General features: G+C 45.7%; 1 protein-coding gene across 21 annotated transcripts in view; it reads left to right on the forward strand.

The window, feature by feature from the left end:
- The window catches only part of TRAF3IP3 (TRAF3 interacting protein 3), a 26716-nt gene continuing 1253 nt past the window's right edge, over positions 1 to 25463 (forward strand). For 2 of the 21 annotated variants that reach the window (XR_003727679.2, XM_077992983.1), the window contains exons 1-15: positions 31 to 278; positions 595 to 790; positions 4552 to 4954; positions 7095 to 7242; positions 7393 to 7450; positions 7643 to 7667; positions 7938 to 7967; positions 8067 to 8162; positions 17376 to 17447; positions 19770 to 19910; positions 20019 to 20156; positions 21771 to 21906; positions 22509 to 22571; positions 23705 to 23764; positions 24857 to 24993. Coding sequence is in view for 12 of the 21 variants with exons in the window: in XM_077992983.1 (XP_077849109.1) it covers positions 705 to 790; positions 4552 to 4954; positions 7095 to 7242; positions 7393 to 7450; positions 7643 to 7667; positions 7938 to 7967; positions 8067 to 8162; positions 17376 to 17447; positions 19770 to 19910; positions 20019 to 20156; positions 21771 to 21906; positions 22509 to 22571; positions 23705 to 23764; positions 24857 to 24993 (1593 nt within the window). In the remaining 9 variants the exon portion in view is untranslated. 21 annotated transcript variants of the gene reach the window in all.

Consider the following 25463-nt stretch of genomic DNA (forward strand, 5'->3'; position numbering starts at 1 on the left):
CAGAGTTCAGAGGCTCACTCAGATGATGCCAGAGAGTAAGAGAGAGGAACCGGGGTTTGCAAACCTTGTGGCTTTGTCTGTTTCCTGTTTCAGCAAGGCTGCTGTGCAAAAAGAAAGACAGTACCAAGAAGGGACGTGTTAATGGGGCCCAGACCTATGGATTGAAAGCGTGTGCTTTACCCATCTGCTGTCTTGCTCCATCTGAGACCAGAGCCAAGATCTGCCCAGGAGCTGGAATGCTTTCCTGAGTGCCTTGAGTCGGAGCCTGGGACTCGGAGGTAACTGAGAAGGAGGATGCTTTTGTGTCCTGGTTTGGGAACTCCAACTTTGGGGTGGGGCAGAAGATGCTCTACCATCCCAGCTCTCCTGGGTGAAGAAAGAGCAGGTGGCATAGTTTAAGGGTGTTGGGGGTTTGGGTAACCAAGAAAGTATCCTGTGTTGGTTTCCCGTGGCGCTAGCCTTGGCACAGGGTACAGCTTGCACCACTCCTCTGTTCCAGTAGATTAGATTAGATTACATTAGATTAGGAGTAAGTCAAATGACTTAGTTCAGGCTACCCAGTGATATGGGCATGAATTAAATGACCTTTTATAGTTTTCTTCAAAGCGGGGATCCCTGAACACAAGACTGCCTTCCCAGCAGCTCAAGCGTAGGCCCCTCTCCCCTCAGTTCCCACTGAGAGCTCTGGGCCAGGAAGGCCACCCATGCAGGAAGCCATTCATTGCGTCTGTTGCACACACGGCCAGGAAGTAAAAGTGAGACTCGGAAAGGCATGTCAAGCCACAGTCAGGTGAGGAGCCATGCCCTGTTCTCTCTCTGCAGCCTGAGAGACCAGACTGAGCCTTCCAAGCCAGTAACCCTTCCTCCAAGCTCTAAGTGAGCCCAGTCATGCTGCCAGGTGGGAATGTCAGAGATGCCAGAAAGCCTGGGCAGTGACCCAGTGATCTTTCTTTGAACTCTACAGGGACCAGTTCCCTTTTCTTTAGCAGCCTATCCCTGTCAGCCATCCTGCATACCTTCCTGTTTTTAAGCAAGTCAGTAGGGTCCAGATATCCCAGAAACCGGGGTAGGGTTCTATGCAGCATGCTGCACCACATCCTAGCAGTTGTGGTAGCCAAGGCATCTGGGAACACTCCCGTCTCTAAGAAGCCATTTCCACTGCAGCTCCTTTCTTGGGTAAGAAGACTCAATGTCTGCCCCGAGGAAGCAGTGAGCAGAGCAGCTGTGTGTTTCAGTGGATGAAGGTGGGTGGCCTAGGTGGAAAGCCCAGAGAGACCTCATCTCAGGCCCTGTGTTCTCCCCCATAGCCCTTTCCTCTTCATGGCAAGAAGGTAGGAGGATTCTCAATGTTCTGCCTCCACTACAAAACCTGGCGGGAAGCTGGAGCCAAACAGGGAGGGAACCTCACAACTTATGTGTGACACAGGCAGACCCCATCTCTTCCTTACCTTTCTGCTTGGTGTAATTGGGATGGTGATTATGTCCAGATCACAGAGAAGCCCTTTCTCCTTATAGCCCAAACCCGGGGTCAGAAGAAACAGAGAAGTAAATGTGACTCCAACCTTGGTCCAGCATCCCCTCAATCTGATAAACAATATACTCTGTCAAAGAGAGAGGGTTGAGAGGATGAGAGAAGGCATTCTTGGTCTTAAGAGTGCTCATTTAGCTTGGAGCCTTTGTCTTATAGCACCAAGTCCTCAATATCCAACATCAGCATAACAAGGATAATATTTGGTTTTTGCCATTACTTTTAATGGCAAAAATGTCATTTAATCCTTATAACCTACAAGGCAGGTTCTAGCCCTATTTTATTTTATTTATTTTATTTTATTTTATTTTATTTTTGAGACGGAGTCTTGCTTGTCGCCCAGGCCGGAGTGCTGCAGTGCAATGGCACGATCTCGGCTCACTGCAAGCTCCGCCTCCCGGGTTCACGCCATTCTCCTGCCTCAGCCTCCCGAGTAGCTGGGACTACAGGAGGCCGCCACTATGCCTGGCTAATTTTTTGTATTTTTTAGTATAGACCGGGTTTCACTGTGTTAGCCAGGATGGTCTCGATCTCCTGACCTCATGATCCACCCGCCTCAGCCTCGCAGAGTGCTGGGATTGCAGGCGTGAGCCACCGCGCCCAGCCAATCTAGCCCCATTTTATAAATGAAGAGACTGGGGCTTAGAGATGTTTAATAGCTTACCTAAAACCACACACAGGTAGTAGGTGACAGAGCCAGGATATGAGTCCACACAGTGTGACTCCAAGAGCCAGGGTTCTCCACTGCAATCCATGGCAGAATAGCCAGGGGCTGTGACTCAGGGATGCTGTGAGTGTAGGTTCCAGAGATGGAGTTCACATGCACATAATCCTGGGTCTCTTCCATTCAGTCATTTATAACAACAGACATGGGTCTGTCAGACCCTTTTTTTTTTTTTTTTTTTTTTGAGACGGAGTCTTGCTCTGTCACCCAGGCTGGAGTGCAGTGGCCGGATCTCAGCTCACTGCAAGCTCCTCCTCTCGGGTTCACGCCATTCTCCTGCCTCAGCCTCCCGACTAGCTGGGACTACAGGCACCCGCCACTTCGCCCGGCTAGTTTTTTTTCTGTATTTTTTAGTAGACATGGGGTTTCACCATGTTAGCCAGGATGGTCTCGATCTCCTGACCTCGTGATCCGCCCGTCTCGGCCTCCCAAAGTGCTGGGATTACAGGCTTGAGCCACCGCGCCTGGCCCAGACCCTTTTTTTTAAGTCTCTAAATAAAGAAAGTGGCAGGGAGAAAGTCAAGGGACCATCCCCTATGCCCACTCCCACCCTTATCCAAGAAGGAGTAAGTAGAAACACCTAAAGAAAGAAGAGAGCCATTCAGAATGGGTATGTAGGGGACAAACATTAACAACCTCACATTTCTGTTTGGAATCAATGCTGCCTGACACCAGAGTACGCTCCTCCAACCCTCAAGAGTCAGGCATTTGAGTGTTCAGGGCTTGACCACCCAAAACTCCTCTCAGGGAAGAAGACTGTACCACCCATGACCCTGGGGAATGAGTGGTAGGATCAGAGAGAAAACAAGAATCCTGCAGAGAATTCCAGACTGAGCCAGGATAGCGAAGTCCCAGTATAGGGGCAGAGACTCTGCTACCTGTTGAGTCTGTTTGGCCTATAAATAAACCCCGAGGGGTTACAGCTAGCAAACGCCTGCTGGTTGGTGAAGCTGAGATACCCTCCTCCCAGGGTGGTGGGTAATGAGGTCGTGGGAGGAAGAGAAGCAGCAGCAGCTGTGAGGGGGAGTCCCTCTTCCTTCATCAGTCCCTGGTCTGACTCCAGTGATCAGAGGAGGCAGGACACAGAATTTCCAACGCTCAGGATCCAGCTAATCCAAGTCCAGCCCAACTCAGCAAAGTGACCAGAGGGTTCTAGTAGGATAAACTGCAGAAGGTAGGTGGGGAAGAGTAGGAAAGAGAAAGGCACAGAGAAGGAAAAGGGGATTTGGGTCTGAGTGCTATGTGAATACCAGGTAAAGCCATGCAGAGGGACATCCTGTGGCCCCTACACCAAGCCTGGCTCCCTGGAAACTTCTGATTACTATTTTTGTTTTGTTTCTTTTCTGTTTGCAGCAGCCTTATTAAGGTCTAATTCATGTGCTTGTGGGTTTGGATGGCACAATCTGTGTCTTGGCAAAGGAAAGCAGACTTGGCACCAGAATTAGCCCTGACAAGAAGGTGATCCTAAAGAAATGGAACCCTCATCTCCAAGAGTATTGGAGCCAGATGCTCTGAAATGGGTTTAGGCCAGCACTAGGCATGTGGCAGATGCTCAGTCAATACTGATTGAACTTGATCTGCACCTGAGAGACACGGCCGAGTCCTGAGCTTGGAGTGGGGGGCCCATGGACCATTGTCAGCACAGCAGGTTGGAGGAATTAGGGTAGGGTTTCCTCCTAAACCATGCCAGGTCCAGACTCATAAGTTAGTTGCTAAAAGTCAAGAAGAGAGCAGCGGGTGCTGGTCACAGGACTGGTCACCACCTGAGTGGGGTGTGGTTAGCCCTCCAGATCTTGAGAAGTGTCACTCAACTATGTTAGTAACAGCTTGGACCAAGACAGCAGTAAAGATACTGACTTTCTTTTTCAGCTGGGGGATAAGAGGGCAGAGGGGCTCACTAGGCTGTTTCTCTAGAAGTCTGGAAAATGAACACACACCTGCCATCCAAGAGGCTATAAGCTCATTATTATTTTAATCAATTATTTATCATGTTCCCCTGACTTAGAGGCATGGTAAGATGTTCAGTCAAGGAGTAAGTGGCAGCCATAGAGACCGTTTTACTTTACAAAGGGGAAACATCAGCTAGAGAAGAGCAGGAAATCGCTGTTACAAGGTTGTATTCATTCATTAGAGACTGAGCCCAAGAGTCCTGACTCCCAGTTTGATACCACCATGTCCTCAGTTTTCAACCCACATGGATGGAACTCTGTGCTATTTCTGCCCCGTGGTCTAGGGAGATAGTCATTTTTCTGCCCATCTTCTGACCCCTCCCCTTCTCCTCCCTCTTGGCATTTGGCAGATCCAGGCATCTATTCCAGGAACGGGAAGCCAAGCGCAACAGGTGCTTGGAGGTCATCATGATCAGCCCAGACCCCAGGCCCTCCCCTGGCTTGGCCCGGTGGGCTGAGAGCTATGAGGCCAAGTGTGAGCGCAGGCAAGAGACCCGTGAAAGCCGCCGCTGCCGTCCCAATGTGACCACTTGCCGCCAGGTGGGGAAGACGCTGAGGATCCAGCAGAGAGAGCAGCTCCAGAGAGCTCGACTGCAGCAGTTCTTCAGGAGGAGGAACCTGGAGCTAGAGGAGAAAGGCAAGGCGCACCGTCCCCAGGCCAGGGAGCAAGGGCCCTCCAGGCGGCCAGGCCAGGTGACTGTCCTCAAGGAACCTTTGTCTTGTGCCAGCAGGATCTCTTCTCCCAGAGAGCAGGTGGGCCATGTCAAGGGACATACTGCTCTGTGCTCCGGGACCCTCTCTGGACAAGGAGGGTGGGTGGGCTCAAGGTCGCTAAAAGTGATCTAAATTAAGTCCTTCTTCCTCAGTCATATAGTAAAGTTGCTAAGAGCTTCTTATAGTAAAGTTGCCAACAGCTACTTATTCAGAGATTTTTGCTGTTGTGTTTTTGTTTGTTTAGCTCTTTTTGTTCTGCACTTGACTTGTAAGAGAGAGAAAAATAATTTTTAAAAACAATTCCAGGCTGGGCATGTTGGCTCATACCTGTAATCCCAGCACTTTGGAAGGCCAAGACAGGAGGATCACTTGAGGCCAGGAGTTCGAGACCAGTTTTTTGATAGAGACAAGTCCCTGTCTCTATCAAAAACTTTACAAACTAGCCAGGCATGGTGGTGCACACCTGTAGTCCTAACTAATCAGGAGGCAAAGATGGGAGGATTACTTGAACACAGGAGTTTAAAGCGGCAATAAGCTATGATCACACCATTGTACTCCAGCCTGGGCAACAAAGGGAGACCCTATCTCTAAAAAACTTAAAATAAAACAAATAAAAATAATTCCAAAGCTAACACCTATATCAGTTCAAACTTAGGCAATATACACATATCTTCTACAGCTATCTTATAGCATTCATTCATCCATCAGTCACCAAATATTTACTGAAAGTTTATTATATGCCAAGTACACAGGCCAATCCTTTTGACACACACACAGACATATCTGTCCTCTCTTCTTCTGCAAGGCTGTTGTGCCCACTCTTCTCTCTTTCTCTGGTGTTATTCCAATTCTATTAAATCACTCGGCTACAGCCTCATCTGGTCCAGGAAGCCTTCCCTGGCTTCTCCAGGCCACCTCTGCTGTCTACGGGCCTTGTGAGGTTAAAATCTTCCAAGATTGTGTAACCCTTAGAGGGCCCATTAGTCTGGCCTGGAAAGGAACAGTGTTGGCAAAAACCAGGGTATGCTGAGATGACGTTGGCCAGCAAACCATCTGTGTCTTCCTACTGAGGTTGTGAGCATGTTGACAGCAGGGATGTGTCCACTATGTTCCGTGGAAATGCTTGGCATTGTGTCCTACCCAGAGTGGGTACTCCATTAGGGCTTCTTAACTAGTGGATCTGTTATGCTCAATAGGAGATACTGCTCAGAGCAATGATCCCAGAGCCCAGTTGCAAAAGAAAACAAACTGTTTACTAAAGCAAAAAACCTCCCCACAACTCCCCACTTTACCTAGTCTTCACACAAAACCTCAATGATTTTCTAGCTGTTACTAAGAGAAAGGAAGTTTTCCTTCGAATATGGAAGGAATCTTATAGATTATTCCAAACTCCTCACTACACAGACAGAAGACTGAGACCTAGAAAAGATGGGATCTGAACCCAGATCCCCTTAGTGGCCACTCAGACCAGTTCTCTTTCCATATCACCATGCTGGCTATCTAAGTGGCCAAAACCAAACAAGGTAGAGAGAGAGAGGGGGAAAAAACAACAACCACAACTAGAGATTCTAGAGAGAAAAACTGGAGAAAAGTACAGCTCCACATATGCCTGGCCTGAGGAGGACCATGCCTGCCAGTCAGGACAAGGATGTCAGGAGCAGGAGAAGCCCGTGTGGCTCTGAAAGCTTGAGTGGGCTACTTTCATTTTGTGGACCTGAAACATTGTCCTTGTCCTGTAATGAATTACCACAGACTGGGTGGCTTAAATAACAGAAATTTATTTATTACAATTCTGGAGTCTGGAGGTCTAAGACCACGGATCCTGCAGATCTGGTGTCTGATGAGAGCACTCTTCCCACTGTGCAGATGGTCTTCTTCTCATTGTGTCCTCACAAGGCAGAGACCAGAGACAGAAAGCAAGCTCTCATGTCTCTTCTTATAACAGCACGAATCCCACTCATGAGGGCTCCCTGCTCTGAGTTAATTATTTCTCCAAGACTCCACTTCCCAATACTATCACATTGGGAGTTAGGATTTCAACACACAAATTTGGGTGGGGGGACAATAAACATTCAGTCCGTAACAGACATGATGGTTGGTTCTTCCTTCTGAAATCATCAAGAGAATCTTTCAAGAGGCTCCAGGCAGTGGTTTTCAGCATTCCCCACTTGCCTTCCAGGTGGCAGGCACCAGCTCTGAGGTCCTTCCAGCCCAGCATCCTCCTCCCTCAGGCATCTGCAGGGATCTGACTGACCACCTCTCCTCACAGGCTGGGGGCCTTCCTCCACAGGACCCTCCCATCAAGAAGCCACCCAAACACCACCGTGGTAAGAGCAGAGCCTCCCTCACTCCACAGGGCCTGCAGAGAATCCTGAGACAGCTGTCCCAGCTCACTGGCAATGGAGAGTCCCTGCCCCTTCCCACTTCCCTCATTTCCTTCCCATAAGTTCTAAATCAACTTATCCTCTATCTCTCAGGTACTCAGACAAAGGCAGAAGGACCAACAATTAAGAATGATGCCAGTCAGCAAACCAAGTGAGTTCCTGACCCTAACCCTCTCACATCCCATTCATTCCTCTCTAGAGAGAACACAATGAATTTTCATGTCCACCTTAATTAAGAAAGAGGAAGCCCTTCCCCACCCTACTGGCTCTTCAGAAGGGATTTCTGCCTCCTGACTTGATTCTTTGGTCCATTATCATTATTTTTAATTTCTTCTCTTTCCAGTTACGGAGTTGCAGTTCTGGATAAGGTAAGCACATATTCACTTTGAAGGGGTCGAATCAGAAAGTATTAAGCTCTGACATTCTGGAATTCCACGATAAACTTGGCTGGGATGGAGGGGCATCTTCTTCCTGGATGGCAAGGAGGTACTGAGCATAGACATGGGGACTAAATGGACCCTGTCAGAGCCAAAGCAGAAGAGGTTTGCTCTACACAAGCCAACCCAGGTGTAGGTTTTATGTCACAGGGTTTCAGGGGACTTAGAGACATTTTGAATACCCTTGTTCTTTCTCTCCAGGAAATCATCCAGCTTTCTGATTACCTCAAAGTAAGTGGCATGTGACCTCTCCCCTCAGTTCCTCCACCCACCTATCCCCGATCCTCCAGGCTAATCTTACCCTCTTGCACTTTGTTCCCGCACCCCCAGGAGGCCCTACAAAGAGAGCTGGTCCTAAAACAGAAAATGGTGATTCTCCAAGACCTACTGTCCACTCTGATTCAGGCCTCTGACAGCTCTTGGAAGGTAAGGGAATGAAATTTTTTTTGAACAAAACTCATGGGCTTCTATGTGTTCCCATCTCATTTTTCTTTCCATATCATCACAGTAAGAGAAAGGGTTTTGTCACTACTGAAAAGTGAGCTGGGAAGAGGCAGAAGATGAGGGTGATGGTGCTCAGACCTAGAAGTCAAACAGGTCACAATAAATATATGGGTCATCACCTGAGGGTCATGGTGCTACATATCCAAGGAAGACCCAGAACCAAAAGTGGCAAGAATTCCCATTTTTTAATTTGTTGGAAGGAATGAAGGAAGACCCCAACATAGTTTATATTACTGAATATGGTAAATGCCAAATATTTTTGTATGGGATTCACACCGATATTTATCCAAACTAGCATGCCATGTACACACTCAGTCCAAATGAAAATATCAGAGTGGGAAGGGACCTTAGAGACAGTCTGGTCTAATACTCTTATTTTGCCCAGGAGGACACTGAGTTTCATAGGGGTCAAGTAACTTGCCAAAAGTCACACAGCTAGTTAGTGGCAGATCTGGAGCTAAAATTCAGGCCTTTGATTTCGGTCCATTCAATGTACAATATTCATAGGTTATGTCCTCTATACGGAACACTGGACTAGCACTAGAAATAATGAGATTATTTAGATAGGGTTCTTGCTTTGAGAAGGCTCATGGTTTTGTAAGAAAGACACATGACTAAACAATACAAAAACATGAAAAATAAAAGAAATGTTTTCAAGATATAGGAAAATACAAGAAGGAATGAGTGACTCCAGAGAAGAAAAGAGCCAGGGGAATGCTTATATAAGCATTTGCCAGGAAAATATAGAAGCAGAAATAGTATTCTAGTTGGGGTACAGGCAAAGATCTAAAGGCAAGGCCGGGCATGGTGGCTCACACCTGTAATCCCAGCACTTTGGGAGGCCGAGGTGGGTGGATCACCTGAGGTCAGGAATTCAAGACCAGCCTGGTCAACAGGGCGAAAACCCGTCTCTACTAAAAATACAAAAGTATTAGCTGGGTGTGGTTGCACATGCCTGTAATCCCAGCTACTTAGGAGGCTGAGGCAGGAGAATCGCTTGAACCAAGAAGGCGGAGTTTGCAGTGAGCTGAGATCACCTCATTGCACTCCAGCCTGGGCAACAGAGCAACAATCCATCTCAAAAAAAAAAAAAAAAAATTAAAGGCATGACACAGTCTAATAAAATGGTTCTCCAATTTTTTTATTTCAGGATTCCTTTATACTTTTTCAATTATTGAAAATATATAAGAAATGTTTATATTTACCATATTAGAAATTAAAACAGTTGGCCAGGCGCAGTGCCTCACACCTGTAAGTCCCAGCACTTTGGAAGGCCAATGCAGGAAGATCACCTGAGGTCAGGAGTTAGAGACCAGCCCAGCCAACATGGCAAAACCCTGTCTCTACTAAAAATACAAAAATTAGCCAGGCGTGGTGGTGCACACCTGTAATCTCAGCTACTCCGGAGGCTGGGCCACGAGAATCACTTGAGCCCAAGAGATGGAGGTTGCAGTGAGCCAAGATCGTGACACTGCACTCCAGCCTGAGTGACAAGGCAAGACTCCCTCTCACAAAAAAAAAAAAAAAGAAAAGAAAAGAAAAAGAAAAAGAAAGAAGAAAGAAGAAAGAAGAAAGAATTTAAGACAGAAATTGAGAAAGAATTATTAATTTTAAAATGATAGTAAAATATTTCATGCTAATCTAAATTACATGTTTTAAGAAAAACAGTCTGGGCACAATGGCTCACACCTGTAATCCCAGCACTTTGGGAGGCCAAGGCAGGCAGATCACTTGAGCTCAAGAGTTCAAGACCAGCCTGGGCAACATGGCAAAACCTTGTCTCTACTAAAAATACAAAAAATTAGCCAGGTGCATTTGCATGCACCTATAGTCTCAGCAACTCGGGAGGCTGAGGCAGGAAAATCTCTTGAGCCCCAGGGGCAGAGGTTGCAGTGAGCCAAGATTGCACCACTGCATTCCAGCCTGGGCAACAGGAGTGAAACTCTATCTCAAAAAAGAAAAAGAAAAAGAACCATTTTCAAAAACAAAATTAGTGACAGGAGTGTCATTGCTTTACCCTTTTGCAAATATTTTTAATGTCTGGCTGAAAAAAAGACAACTAGATTCTCCTATTTACTTCTGTATTCATTCTATTGGTTTAAACATAAAGAAAAATTCAGTCTTACACAAATACGTCATTAGAAAAAGTAAGACTTTGCTCATCCCTTAAAAGGGTCTTGGGGATTCCCAAGGTTCCTCAGAATCCCCATGTTGAAACCTGTAAATTAGTATATATTATAAATTCATGTATTAGTATGAGCTACAAGCAGCTTGACACCACCAAAGCATAAAGCACCAGGTGGAAAGAGATGGAGCACACAACCTCACCGGCCTGTGTGACATCTCACCCTACCTCAAAGATGGCTTGAGCAGAGAAAGAAAGATGATGGGAGAGTATGGAACAAAACTGAGAAGTTGCAGCGATGTAAAAAAAGACTTCCTAAGCTCAGCTCTGCTCCTCATGTCAGACATTGTACCTGGATTTTTCAAACCACGGTCAGGGCTCCTGACTGTTAGGTCATTTTCATGGAGAGTAGGAACTTCTGGCAGACAGCTGTGCATGTGAGGTGGTTTCTGGTCCTGAACTAAATTGAGATCATCTTGCTCATTTGTTTGACAGTCATTTGATAAGTTCCAACTCTGTGCTGGGTCTTGTGCCACAGGGACAAAAAGCATTATGGTCCTAACTCTTGAGGAGCTCACAGTCCAGCCATGAAGACAGAGACATGTAATAAATAACACCAAAACAGTATAATAAGGCTATAGCAGCAGTGCATACAGCATGATGCAGGGAAAAGAGAAAGAAGGCAGCAATTATTCTGCCTGAGGTGGAATAGGGAAGGCTTTAAAGGAAGGAAACCTAGCCAGGCACGGCAGCTCATGCCTATAATCCCAGCACTTTGGGAGGCCAAGGTGGAGAGACCACTTGAGGCCAGGAGTTCGAGACCAGCCTGGCCAACATGGTGAAAACCCGTCTCTACTAAAAATACAAAAATTAGCTGAGCGTGATGGTACATGCCTGAAGTCCCAGCTACTCGGGAGGCTGAGACACAAGAATCGCTTGAACCCAGGAGCTAGAGGTTGCAGTGAGCTGAGATTGTGCCACTGCACTCCAGCCTGTGTGACAGAGCAAGATTCTGTCTCAAAAAATAAAAATAAAGGAAAGAAACGATTTTAGCTGAATCTTGAAAGATGAGTAGGAGCTCACCAGTAGAGAAGCAAGAGTGATGATGAGGAAAAAAAGCAGAAAGTAGAAGAGTGTTTAAGGTAAAGGAATTGGAATGATTACAGGCCTATGTATGGCAAAGAATTGGGTATGGAGAGTATGGCTGAAAAGAAGGTATGTCAAAGTAGTGCCAAAGAAAGGATCTCGGACAGGTCTTTAGAATTATAGGTCTTAAACTTTTTCTGTTGAACAAGGTATTTCAAACTTGAATAATGCATGGACCCATTTTTAAAGGAAACCCATATATGTAAATATATAAAATCACAGATCCATTAGAATGCATGCTACCCAGCTTGAGAAACACTGCTGTAGGTAATAAGCTGAGTAGGAACGGAACTATGCCTTATTGAGGTTTAGAGTTCTACACTTAGCAATGTCTGGCTCATCCTTAGAAAGTATGCAATTACTATCTGAGGAAATGACTTGTGAATGATCAGATCTGTGTCTTAAAAGGTTCTCTAACTTCCAAATGGATGCAGTGTCTCACACTTGTAATCCCAACACTTTGGGGAGCCAAGGCAGAAGGATCACTTGAGTGATCAAGACCAGCCTGGGCAACATAGTGAGACCTCATCTCTACTTTAAAAAAAAAAAAAAAAAATTAGCCGCGCACGGTAGTACACATCTATAGTCCCAGCTACTTGGGAGGCTGAGGCAGGAGGATCGCTTGAGCCCAGGAGGTCCAGGCTGCACCACTGTACTCCTGCATGCGGTAACAGAGCAAGATCCTGTCTCAAAAAAAAAGGGGCAGGGAGGTTTCAAGGATTCTCTAACTTCTAGCAATAAGAACCCTGGCTCCAAGCTGGGACTGGGGGAGTTGAGAGTCTTGTAATATCCCAGGTAAGACACAACCAGAGCTTGAATCAAAGCAAGTTTTATGGGAATGAGGGGGGATATATTAACAGACATTTCTGGGTTTGTCTCCAAGGAGGAGTTTCACCCCATGCACCAGCCCAAGAGCAGAAGTTTCCTTGGTTGTGGTTTTCTCCCTCCCTTCTTCTCACCCCTCCCAATCCTCACCCTTCTCTTCTTCATCCCTCCTCCCCACCAACCCCCTAGCTTCCAGTTTTAAAGAAAAACAGTCTCAGACTTTTTCAGTTAACAGCTATTGTTTCCCTTAAAATAAGGCAATTCAACTCTCTATCTCTTCCATGAAAGCCTCAACTTCAATAAAAGTATAGCCCCAAACTGTGGTATCTGGGGAAAATAATGGGAAGAAAGTGGCCAGAACTGGTTCAGACCTTTATTTTTGCCATTTGACCTTCATAAATTTGAATTTACAACTTCACATGCTGAGAACTCACCACAAACTCCCTATTAGAACCCCAAGGATCAGCTCCCTCCACTGTGTCTCTGGGCCTTTTGGATACCATAGGCCCTGGGGCCCTGAACAGGGTCCAACCTTCAGGGCAGAAACAGCTCTACTAGCAGAGAAAGCAAGCTTTCAATATTGTGCAATACAAAAACGAGAGCAGGGCAGACTTGGGTTTGAAGATCTGCATCGTGGAATTAAGATCTTGAGATGACAGCGCAGCGGGGATTGGTTGCAAGCCCTAAGCAACCTCTGCTAGAGCAGAGAGATGAGCTGTGGGCTGGTGCTTCCGTGGTGAGGTGGTGGTGTCTCTGGAGAGCAGATCAGAGGCAGGGGAAAACCACGCAGAAGCAGGAGCTGAAGACCTCGGATCGGCACCAGGTGTGTATGGCCTCCGCCTTGCTCCTCTCTTCACTGGGGGTTATATGCCCTCTGAGCCCTGGGGTCCCGGGGTCTAACTGCCTAGAACGTCAGCAGTAGGCCTGTAAAAAGTGCTTCTTCCCACATACTGTAACACTGGGCTTCAGTGTGGGGAGTCCTGGGGCTCAGACCAGCAAACTACATGCCCCATTTGCAACAACTTGGCTGCGACTTTTGTGACGTCTTGGGGAGTCCAGAAAAGCAGAGCTATGGAAAGAGGTTTCGTTCAAGCTCCAGACTTGGGTGGCCCTTCATCCCCACTGAAGGGGCTATCGTAAATTGTCTTCTGTTGCAACACGAATGGAAAAGTAATCTGGGGTTGGGCCAATACAAAAACAGTTGAAAGAGGTAAAATATTGGATTAAAGCCATACTATGGAATGGGGAGAGAGGAAATACCCCAAAAGGGTAGGAGACTGGGAAAAATTTAAGAATATTGCCTTAGGCCTGTTTTCTTCCCAAAATATAGCAAGATAAACCTTAAACTTGGTAGGTTTGACTGCATTCTGCATAGAAAGAGTTTGGGCAAAGGCAAATGTGCGGAGCGGAAGATGTGAACCAGAGGAGGTAGGTGTAGAGCCAGTTGATTTCAGGACCTGTGGATTGACAATGAACAGGTCACAGCAGAATGCAGCATTTTACCAGTTACTTCAAAGCTCAAACAGTAGAAGTCTTTCCCCACGTCTTCCATCGGTCACAAAGCCCTGTGCTTATTGTAGTTGCCAAATCCCTGACTCTCTGCTTTCCCTCACATGAGACGTTAGGAAAAACATTAATAGCAGGAGGCACTTTAAAAAATTATTTTTGGCAACACTTTTTGCTTTTGCAAGCCCCAGCTGAGTAACACAGGAAGCAGAAAGGGTGGGGGCACCCCCTGGCTCCCATGGTTAGAAGAATAAGCCAAACAAGATCAAAACAGGAGCTGCGAGATACCACTTCCTGCCTCCCCCAGGCACCCTGAAACTCACTGAGGGAGGCAGACCTCAAAGCCGAGCCCCCTCCTCTACCCCCAGACCGTTACAGACCAGAAATGTTACAAGAGATGGAAACGTCCAGGCCGTCTGGCTGAGAGGGCCCATGGCGTCTCGGGCCTAAAGAGAGGTGGAATTTCAAGACCTCACAAGTGTCCCACTTGGCCTGGTTGGAAAAAGCCAGAGAAAGGATAGGAAAACTGGTCACTGCCCTTTCTCTGGAAAACTGGCTCTCATTGATGGCTTCCCCGCCCCCTCCCCTACACATACACCCTACACAAAACTCTAGGCTAGAAGAACAAAACCCCTACCTGGGCAAAAGGGGCAAGTCTACAAAGGGAGGGGACAACAAAGTGGCAGGGAAGCTGTAGCTACTCAGCTGAAATACTGAAAAACTGAGAAACAGATATTGGCTCTTCGTGCCGACCTTGCTCCCCTCTCACCCTTGAGATTAGCATCTTTCTCGGAATGTCCAAAATACCATTAGACAGACCCAGCTTATGAATAAATAGAATGTGACTTTCTGGGAAGCTCCCTTACACCCCCTGCCGCCCTTACTCTGCTTTAATATCTCTCCATTTCTTGCTTTCTTAAAGAAGTTCTCATCTTGAGTCTAATATGTACGTGTGCATGTGGAAATGTATGTATGCAGGTGGAGGTGTGTGTGTGGAGATGGAAGTATGTGTGTCCAGGTGGAACTGTGCGTGTGCATGTGGAGGTGTGCGTGTGCATGTGAAGGTGTGTGTGTGCAGGGGGAAGTATGTGTGTGTATATGGAGGTGTGTGTGTGCATGTGAAAGTGTGTGTGTCCATATGGAGGTATGCGTGTACATGTGGAGGTGTGTGTGTGCATGTGAAGGTGTGTGTGTGCAGGTGGAGGTGTGTGTGTGCAGGTGGAGGTGTGCGTGTGCATGTGAAGATGTGTGTGTGCAGGTGGAAGTATGTGTGTGTATATGGAGGCGTGTATGTGCGTGTGAAAGTGTGTGTGTGCAGGTGGAGGTGTGCGTGTGCATGTGGAGCTGTGTGTGTGCATGTGAAGGTGTGTGTGTGCAGGTGGAGGTATATCTGTGCATGTGGAGGTGTGTGTGCATATGGAGGTGTGTGTGCACGTGGAGATGTGTGTGTGCCCATGTGAAGGTGTATCTGTGCATATGGAGGTGTATCTGTGCATATGGAGGTGTGTGTGTGCATGTGGAGGTGTGTGTGTACATGTGGAGGTGTGTGTGTGCATGTGGAGGTGTGTGTGTGCATGTGGAGGTGTATCTGTGCATGTAGAGGTGTGCATATGCATGTGAAGGTGTGTGTGCATGAGGTGTACCTGTGCATATGGAGGTTTGCGTGTGCAGCTGGAGGTGTGTGTGTGCAGGTGGAAGTGTGTGTGTGCAGGTGGAGGTGTGTGTGTGCAGGTGGAGGTGTATCTGTGCATGTGGAGGTGTGTATGTGCAGGTGGAGGGGTGTGTGTGTGCAGATGGAGGTGTATCTGTGCAGGTGGAGGTGTATATGTGCAGGTGGAGGTGTACCTGTGCAGGTGGAAGTGTGCGTGTGCCGGTGGAAGTGTGCGTGTGCCGGTGGAGGTGTGTGTGTGCCGGTGGAGGTGTGCGTGTGCACGTGGAAGCGTATCTGTGCATGTGGAGGTGTGTGTGTGCATGTGGAGGTGTACCTGTGCATGTGGAGGTGTGCGTGTGCAGGTGGAGGTGTATGTGGGCAGGTGGAAGCGTGCGTGTGCATGTGGAGGTGTGCGTGTGCAGGTGAAGGTGTATTTGTGCATGTGGAGGTGTGCGTGTGCATGTGGAGGTGTTTGTGTGCATGTGGAGGTGTGTGTGTGTGCAGGTAGAGGTGTATCTGTGCATGTGGATGTGTGCGTGTGCAGGTGGAGGTGTGTGTGCAGGTGGAGGTGTATGTGTGCAGGTGGAAGTGTGCATGTGCATGTGGAGGTGTGCATGTGCAGGTGGAGGTGTGCATGTGCAGGTGCAGGTATGTGTGCAGGTGGAGGTGTGTGTGTGCAGGTGGAGGTGTATCTGTGCATGTGGAGGTGTGTGTGCGTGGGTGGAGGTGTGTGTGTGCATGTGGAAGTGTGTGTGTGTCCAGGTGGAGGTGTATCTGTGCATGTGGAGGTGTGCGTGTGCATGTGGAGGTGTGTGTGTGCATGTGGTGTGTGTGTGCACAGGTGGAAGTGTGCAAGTGCATGTGAAGTGTGTGTGCAGGTGGAGGTGTGTGTGTATATGGAGGTGTGCATGTGCATGTGAAGGTGTGTGTGTGCATATGGAGGTGTGCATGTGTGTGCATATGGAGGTGTGCATGTCCATGTGGAGGTGTATGTGTGCATGTGGAAGCATACGTGTGCATGTGGAGGTGTGTGTAGCAGGGAGGGAAGTGTATTAATCTCCTAGGGCTGCTATGACAAAGTACCACAGTCAGGGGAACTTCAAAAACAGAAACTTATTTTCTCATAGTTCTGGAGGCTAAAAGTCTGAGATCGGGGTGTCAGCAGAGTTCTTTTCTCCTGTGGTCTCTCTCCCTGGCTTACAGGTTGCCATCTCTCTCTGTGTCTCCACGTGGCCTTCCCACAGTGCCCTGATCTCCTCTTTTAATAAGGACATCCATCATATTGGATTAGAGCCCAGCCTAATGGCCTCATTTTAACTTAACTACATCTTTAAAGACCCTGTCTCCAAATATGGTCACATTCTGGGGCACTCAGGGCTTAGGACCTCAACATAGGAATGTTGAGGAGATACAAATAAGCTCATAACAGAGGGTAAAGGAGGGAATAAACATTCTTCTGGGAGGGGAGACTGTGTTAGCCTTACTGGCCTACATTTTACAGGGAAAGGTCCATGTACAAGACTGAGAAGAGGTGAGGAGTGCAGAAGTGCCTAGAGAGGGGAGAGAGGTAGTGAGCGAAAGGGTAGCTTAGAAGCTTTCCTTCCAGGGCTCCCCTGCTATGCTACCCTGAGCCATTTGATAAAAATGGAGGTAAAAAGAGGACTTGAGGCCAGTCTGATTCTTTCTTGTCCTAGTCTAGAGAAAGAAGAGAAGATCCTCTTCTATTCAGCATCCTTTGTCATATTTGCTCCTGCCTGCCTCCTGAAAGAGTTCACTGTTTGAGCATCAACCATGTGCTGGGCAGTAGGATAGGAATATAGAGTCAAACTCTTTGCAGACTAGATTTTGGCCCACACTCATTAACTCATCCCATTTGCTCCAGGGACAACTTAATGAAGACAAACTGAAGGGGAAACTGAGATCCTTAGAAAACCAGCTGTACACCTGTACCCAGGTAAGCATTCTGAAGGATATTTCCGTCTCGGGAATCTAGAATTAAATGTGAAGAATGCTTGAACCTCAATCTTACTTTTGAGAAATGCCACCAGATAGAGAATAACACACCCATTCCTACTTACCCAGTTCTGGCTTGGCCATTTTCACTTTAGTCTCTAATTCACTAGATCACTGTCTCCATCCTTCTTCCTCTCCCTTTCTCCCAGTATCCTTCTCTTTGCACCCTGGAGGAATCCCAGCACTAACCACTTTGTCAGCTCCAGGGGAACCTTGAGAATACCTGAAACTGTAGGGAAAGGCCCTTGGTAAAGATTCACAACACCCAGACAGATCTTTACACATCCTAATCTTTGAACAGATGAGTTAGATGTTATAACGAAGTCTTAGAAAATGATTTTCATTCCATGGGCAACTTTTTTTGTTTTTTCTAGCAACCCCTAGAAGAATGTAAAAGCTCTTTTACTTGGCTCTTCTGTAACACCATTTTCCAGCATTAGTAATCTCCTGATTGGCCTAATCTTGGTTTACAAGAGATAGAAAGAAATCAGCTTTCACATTTGAGAAGTGATGGATACCTGACAGGTGGGAAGATGTCAAATAAGAGAATGGGGCGGAACAGGCAGACTTCTCCCATCTGGAGTTAGAGAGAGAAGACAGTTGGCCACATAGATGGCGTCTCACAGGGGAAGAGAGTTTATGGAGTCTATAAGTTTCTTGGTCCACAACTTTCATTTATTCAGTATGACTTGCTTTGACAGGACTAAATAATGCCAACCAAGTTCACAAGAGACCAATATATAATCCAGAACGCCAATCTATTCATTTTCAATAAGGAATAACACATAACCAGTGCCCAGCATGGATGGTCATTGGATGTCCAATAACTGGGACATCCCCTACATATGACCTCAACCAGGTTAATTCCTGAATCTAGTTTTTAATGAAAGTTCCAAAACTATAAGACCCACTCAAATTTAAATCCAAAATTTCAGACAATTCCAAAGCTAAATGGAAATGATTTCATATTGATCCCTAAATTTTTGTCATCTGGTCTACTGCTTACACAGTGGGTAATCCAGAATTGACAGTAAAATCTGCCTGCCTTCTCCGAAATCACAGGACACAAAGATGAAAGAAAGGGAGAAGGCAAGACCCCCAGTGAATGTGCAAAGCTGCACTTGTGTCTCCTTAATCCTGCAGCCAGGAGGAATTTTATAACGCGAATGTATTAATTTTAAACCATTAAGTTCATTAGGCATTGTAGAGAAGCTACAGTGATTTTTTTTTAAAGCAGCAGCAGTATGCTCCCTCCCTGAAGGAGTTTACAATCCAGTAGGAAAAACAGATGAGTCAACAGAGTAGAATAATAGAGGCATGCAGGGTACACTATGTGAACACTATGAACACTAAGAAAAGCTGCCTAATCTATAAGACATTGTGGGATGGGGGCAGTTGGTCAATTTATCAGAACTGATGATACTGGACTGAATCTTGAGTGTGAGTAGAAGTTAACCAGTTCTAGGCAGAAGAAGCTATATGGGTAAAGGCAGAAGCCAAAAAAACAGAGTGCTAGGGGATCTGCAAACATCTCAGCTTAGGTGGAAGTAGCATGGGATGAAAGTCTAGGCATGTAAGTGGAGCCATGACAAGGAGTTTGGATGTGATTCTTAGGATGCTGAGAATCCATGGAGAATTTATGCAGGAAGTGGCAAGATCAGATTTGCATTTTAGAAAGAACCTTCTAAATGCGGGACTGAAAAGGGACTGAAGGGAGGCAAGATTTGAAGAAAGGGAAGCTGTTGCATTAATCCACATAACACTACTACTAGAGCCTGAACTAAGGAAGCAGCAGTAGGGATAGAGAGGAGACAGATATGAACTATGAAGGAAACTGTCAAGGTTCAATGACCAACTGATTACTGGAAGGAAATGAGAGAGAAAATGAAGATTGACTCCCTGGTTTAGGGTTTGGAAAAGACTAGATGGATGATGATTCTGGTCACTGAGATAGGAACCCCAAGAAAAAAGAACTTGTTTAGAAACATGAGTCCTGTTTAGACATGTTGGATTTCAAGAGCTTGTGGAAGGCCTCAGATATAATGCCCAGCAAGCCTAGGGCACTGTTTATTATACCCCCCCACTCATCTCTCATTGCCTGAGGGACTCTCCCTGCTAGCTCTACCCTAAAAGAAAAGGCTCACTAGATTACTGGTATCTCTGCCTGGGGGAAGAACCAACTTCTTTTCATTTCTGTATCCCAGTTCAGGATTTGGCACACAGAAGTTCAATGTGTATTTGTTGAATTGCATCAAATTTACAGAAATACTCCCCTTGGGGAATGAAAAAAGTACTACTGGAGATGGAAGACCAGAAAAACAGCTATGAGCAGAAGGCCAAGGAGTCACTGCAGAAAGTGCTGGAGGAGAAAATGAACGCAGAGCAGCAACTACAGAGCACACAGGTATGGGGATGCCACACAGACCTTGGGGTTGGGGACTCCAGGCAGCTTGGGGAACAAGGGAGCCAGCTGCACAGCTCCCTGGAACCTCTCCTCTCTGACCCCCCTCAGCGATCCCTGGCCCTGGCAGAGCAGAAGTGTGAAGAGTGGAGGAGCCAGTACGAGGCTCTGAAGGAGGACTGGAGGACCCTTGGGTCCCAGCACAGAGAGCTGGAGAGCCAACTCAACGTGCTTCAGTCCAAACTGCAGGTACCAGGCACTGGGGGTGGGGAGGGAAGACAGGGTATGGGGAGGAGGGGTGGTGATGAAGAAGCTCTTCTGGATTAGGGACTCCAAAGGCAGCTGACAGCATCTGGCTTTCAGTTCCTCAGTCACCACCTACTTTGTACCAAATTCACTGTTTTGGCTCTGAAATTTAATTTCGAGTTTAGCAAGGATGTCTGCACTGCTCATGCAAATGAACTAAGCGTTCATTGGAATGACACCATCACCATCCAAATGAAAAGAACTGGCTGGAATATATATCAGCCTACTAATGTCATATCCCAACCCACTCTCCAAACTCCATCCCAAAAAAGCATCCAGTTCAGAATTGCCCACTGTTGGCACAGAAAAAATGTCACTAATTTATTTACAGGTGAGTACTAACTAACACTTTTTGCCAATGTGTTTTTTAAGCAATTACATTTAGCAATTACAATTAGACTCCTGGCATCCTCAAGGGTTCCATCATCTTCAATCTGTCCTAAGACTCGGTTTCCCCATCTGTAAAATGAGGATAATAGTACTTACATCATAAGGTTGTTCTGAGTATTAAGTAAGATGATCCATGTAAAGTACTTAGCACAATGCCTGGCACATAAAAGCACTCAGTAAATATTAGCTATCATTTTGCATAGATTTATTTACTTGGTTTGGAGTTTTGAGGATCCACCTCAAAAGCTGATCTTTATAATTTTCCTGAAACAGGGCTCAGAACAGCCCACTTGATAAGAGACAGAGTATGTGAGTCTTATCAAAGGAGTGAACCTAGCTGGTCACTCTGCGTGGTATCCACATCTCAACCTTTGCTGTTCTCTTCTTCCCATCACCTATAAGGCAACTCCTATGAAGATTTTGGGGGGAGGGGGTTTAACTTTGAATCTTTGTGGAAAAAAAAAAAGACCCTAACAAAAAAAATTGATACTGCCAGAGGAAGAATAAAAGAGAAAATGAAAACATCTAGAAAACTGATGACTTCGTATTCCTTAATTTGGTGATTTACCAAAGTGTCAAGACATGAGTCCCACGCCAATGACAACCACTTACATTTCCCCTAGAATGGCAGATTTTTTAAAGTACTGGGTTTCCTAAAGCAATTCTTATTTTATATATTCTAATTTATGTACATGAATGTGTCACTTAGACCTGTCACTAGAGATGGTTTAGAAAATAAACTTACACTACACATGCCTCAGTCCACTTCAAAACTACTGGCACATGCCTATAGTCCCAGTTACTCAGAAGGCTAAGGTGGGAGGATTGCTTGAGTCCAAGAGGTCAAGGCTGCAATGAGCTATGATGGCACCACTGCACTCCAGTCTGGGTGACAAAGTGAGACCCCATCTCTAAAAATAAAAATAAATAAATAAAAGACACGAGTTCCTTGTGAATATCAAGTCTTATTTGCTGTTATAAATGTAAGGAACAAAGCAAAGGGAAGAATAGGAAAAAAGAAAGACTTCTCTATTTTCTCATCTACCTAACATTCCTTCTATCTCTAAAACTCCAGAATTTTCTATATTTTCCTCTTCCATGGTATCTGCCCCCAACCTCCACCCCAACACTGACCTCCTTCTATATGGCCCCTCCTCCTCCTTACAGGGAGCAGATAGCAGGGACTTACAGATGAACCAGGCCCTGCGATTTTTGGAGAATGAGCACCAGGAACTGCAGGCCAAGATTGAATGCCTGCAAGGGGACAGAGACCTGTGCAGCTTGGATACCCAGGACCTACAAGGTACTCTTCTCCTTGGAGGCTTTGGGCGTATGGGAGCCATGGCCAAGTGAGCTAAGAAAAAAGAAACTGAGTTAAGAGAAAGGCTTCAGCCTTTTATTTGTTTGCTTGATTGGTTGATTGGCTTTGTAATCTCATTTCACCTTGAGGGAGAGGCAGGGCTGTTTTAATCATCCAAAATTGAAAATTAATTTCACTGTACCAGATAGAGTATCCTTTTGTCTAGCTCTCTTTTTTAGCGCATCCCTCTGGGCCAGATCACAGCTGCTCTCACATCAGTCACATATGTCAAGGCCACATTCCTAATTTGAAAGGGAAAGGCCAGTTGAAACACAAGGCATAGAGAAAGTCTCTCAGTCACAGCCTCTGCGTCCGAGGACTAGATAGTGTGTAAATACAAGCCTCAATGCAACCCAACATTGTTGATGCACAAAACCTGAGGTACTTGGCTTCTGGTTTACCTCTTCAGAACTGGGACACAACTTCCAAAAGACACATGTTAGAGGCCACGACAAGACAGCATCTATTACTAATTTCCATCCTTAAGTACTGAGTTCATTAAGTCTTGGGTTCCTTTATTTTGGCTTGCATTATTGCATTTTCAGATCAACTAAAAAGGTCAGAGTCGGAGAAGCTCACCCTGGTGACCAGAGTACAGCAGTTGCAGAGTAAGTTTGCTTTCCAGATTCTGAAAGTCCACAGGGTTTTCCTGGGGGTCCTGGCCCATAAAAGGCACCCAGAGTAGGGACTAAGGGCCCAGTCTTTGGCATATGCTCTAACTCTGTGCATTTTCAGACCCTCTTCTTGTGAAGTGAGGTCATTTACATAGCTCTCCATAAATTATGTATTAGCCTCTGTTCTTTTTTTTCTACTTTTCTCCTTCCATGCCAATGACACCACTTACATTTCCCCCAGAATTGCAGATTTTGTTTTAAGTACTGGGTTTCCTAAAGCAGCTCTTATTTTATATATTGTAATTTATAAGTACATGAATGTGTCACATAGACCTGTCACTAGAGATGGTTTAGAAAATAAGCTTACACACTATACGTGCCTCAGTCCACTTCAAAACTACATATTGGGCCCAAAGAGGAAAAGGGACTTTTCAGAAGAAAAGCAGTTTCTGAAAAGCTGGAGAACCTGACTCAATTAATACCGCTGCTGGTTGCCCACCACTTTAACCTCTGACACCTGATAGAGAAGCTTCATGCAAACAGCAATGATTATTAAGAGAGCAAAGCAACCGCAGGGGAAAGGGAAAGTCTTCAAGCAAAGACTTGAAGATAGAGACATGGTAGGGGGAGAAATAAGGATGCTATATTCATAGCAAAGTACCACAGACTGGGTGCCTTGAAGAACAGAAATGTATTGTCTCACAGTTCTGGAGACTAGAAATCCAAGATGTCAGCAGGGGTGTTTCCTTCTGAGGGCATTTACGGAAAGATCTATTCCAGGGCTCTTTCCTTGGCTTTGCAGATGGCCGTCTTCTCTCTGTGTCTTTCCCATGAACGTATCTGTGTCCATATTTCTCCTTCTTATAACGACACCAGTGATATTAGATTAGGGCCCACCTGAATGACCCCATTTTAATTTGATTATCTTTTAAAGAACCTATCTCCAAATAAGGTCATAATTTAAGGTACTGAGGGTTAGGACTTCAACATATAGATTCTGGGGGACAAAATTCAACACATAGCAGATGGGAACATATTTAATAACTAAGGTTCTAGGCAAAGGTCTGAAAAGAAACTCTTTGTAGTAAACATGCTAGCATAGACAAGTTCCTTGTGTTTTCCAACAGGTCTGCTTCAGAATCAATCCTTACAGCTTCAAGAACAGGAGAAACTCTTAACAAAGAAAGGTCAGCAAATTTATTAACCACAAATTCTAAGATACTGCTCTTCCCTTACCTGCCTAGAGGCAGCGGGATGGACTACATGACCTCCTGGAGTCCCACCCAGTTCTGAGAGTCTGTTAAGTCCAGGATGTGTGGGAGCTTTTTAAGGACTGATCATTGGCTCTGAGGACACTTCAACTAGTTAGCCTTCTATCCTGAGGTATATAAACTGTGAAAAAGGATTTCTATTCTCTCTGAAAGCACATGTTTGTGTTGAACATTTCAATAAATTTATTTTGAACTCAGGATTTCATGTCAATTTTTACACACTTGATTTTCCAAATCACATCCAACTTCCCAGCCCCAAACCACATAGCATGCCAGAGTCAACTCACTCTTAGCCCTAGAGAGTCTACTGTCCATGTTTACTGAGAATTCACTGTGTATACAGAGGGGCAATAGCTCCTCACCTGTCCACTACACATGACCTTTTGTTTTCTCCTCACAATCACTGGGCATAATATAATAGATAATGCAGAAATGTTTATGCCCACATAGTATGGATAAGACCATGAAGGTCTATGGTGGCACAGACTAACAACACAGCTACAACAATCCAAAACTTCTGACTCCTAGTCCATGCTCTTTTCACCAAGACTAAGACTGCAGGGTGGCTGAAAAACCATCTTTAACCATATGAAGATAAATTTTAGGATATGACTGCCATCTTCACAACTTTCAAATGAGGACATCAGGGAAAAGGGGTTATATTAAAGCATCCACCAAACTTATCTGACAAACTAGGAAGAATGTGACATACAACCAATGAAATTCAATTAGTAAGTATTCACTAAAATTATCTAGCACTAGATAAGACTGGGGATACAAAGAAAAGATGCCAATCTTGTCCTCAAGGGGCTCAGATTCCAGCTGTCTGTCCAAGCTTAGCAGGGGCCTAGTGGAAGTTAACCTTTATGTCAAAGAATGCCATCAGTCTAGCCAAGAGCACGTCCTCCCAAGTTCCCTCCCCTCTCCCCACTCCTAGTGGCTCACCCTCAGGGCCCTTCCTCAAAGGTGTGGGCCTCACTATCACCAAGAATCTGGCTGCTTTTTTAGATCAGGCTTTGCCCGTGTGGAGTCCAAAGTCCTTCCCTAACGAAGTGGAGCCTGAGGGTACAGGGAAGGAGAAAGACTGGGATCTCAGAGACCAGCTGCAAAAGAAGACTTTGCAGCTCCAGGCCAAGGAAAAGGAGGTGAGAGGGTGACCTGAGACAGTGATGGCTCATCTGCAGAATAGCAGAGAAACCTGGGAAGCAGCCAAAGAGCAGGGATTTCAAAGTTTAGGCTGTGACTGGATACCCACAGATATTAATTTGCCTACATAAAGTGTCTGTGCTTCTGGGCTGACTTGTCAATCTTTTCCCTTCCTTATTTACACCAACTCCTATTCAAGGTTTTAACTGGTTACCTTTTAGAAAGTCGACCAAAACTCAAACACATTTAATAAAAATATTAACTTCTCAATATGTCATCCCACATTGAGTATCTTAAGTCTTTATATGTCTTTTAAAGAGTAAAACTCTTCCTTTGTACAACTCACAAACATACACATCCCCAGAAGTATTCATATGCAACTAGCTTCTGGGAAAGAAACTTGTACTAAGGTCACTTCTAGGTTGTTTGTGCTATAAGAACTTCATTTTTCAGTGTCTCTCATTTGCAA

The sequence above is a fragment of the Macaca mulatta genome, chromosome 1, assembly GCF_049350105.2.
Source record: "Macaca mulatta isolate MMU2019108-1 chromosome 1, T2T-MMU8v2.0, whole genome shotgun sequence".
NCBI lineage: Eukaryota > Metazoa > Chordata > Mammalia > Primates > Cercopithecidae > Macaca > Macaca mulatta.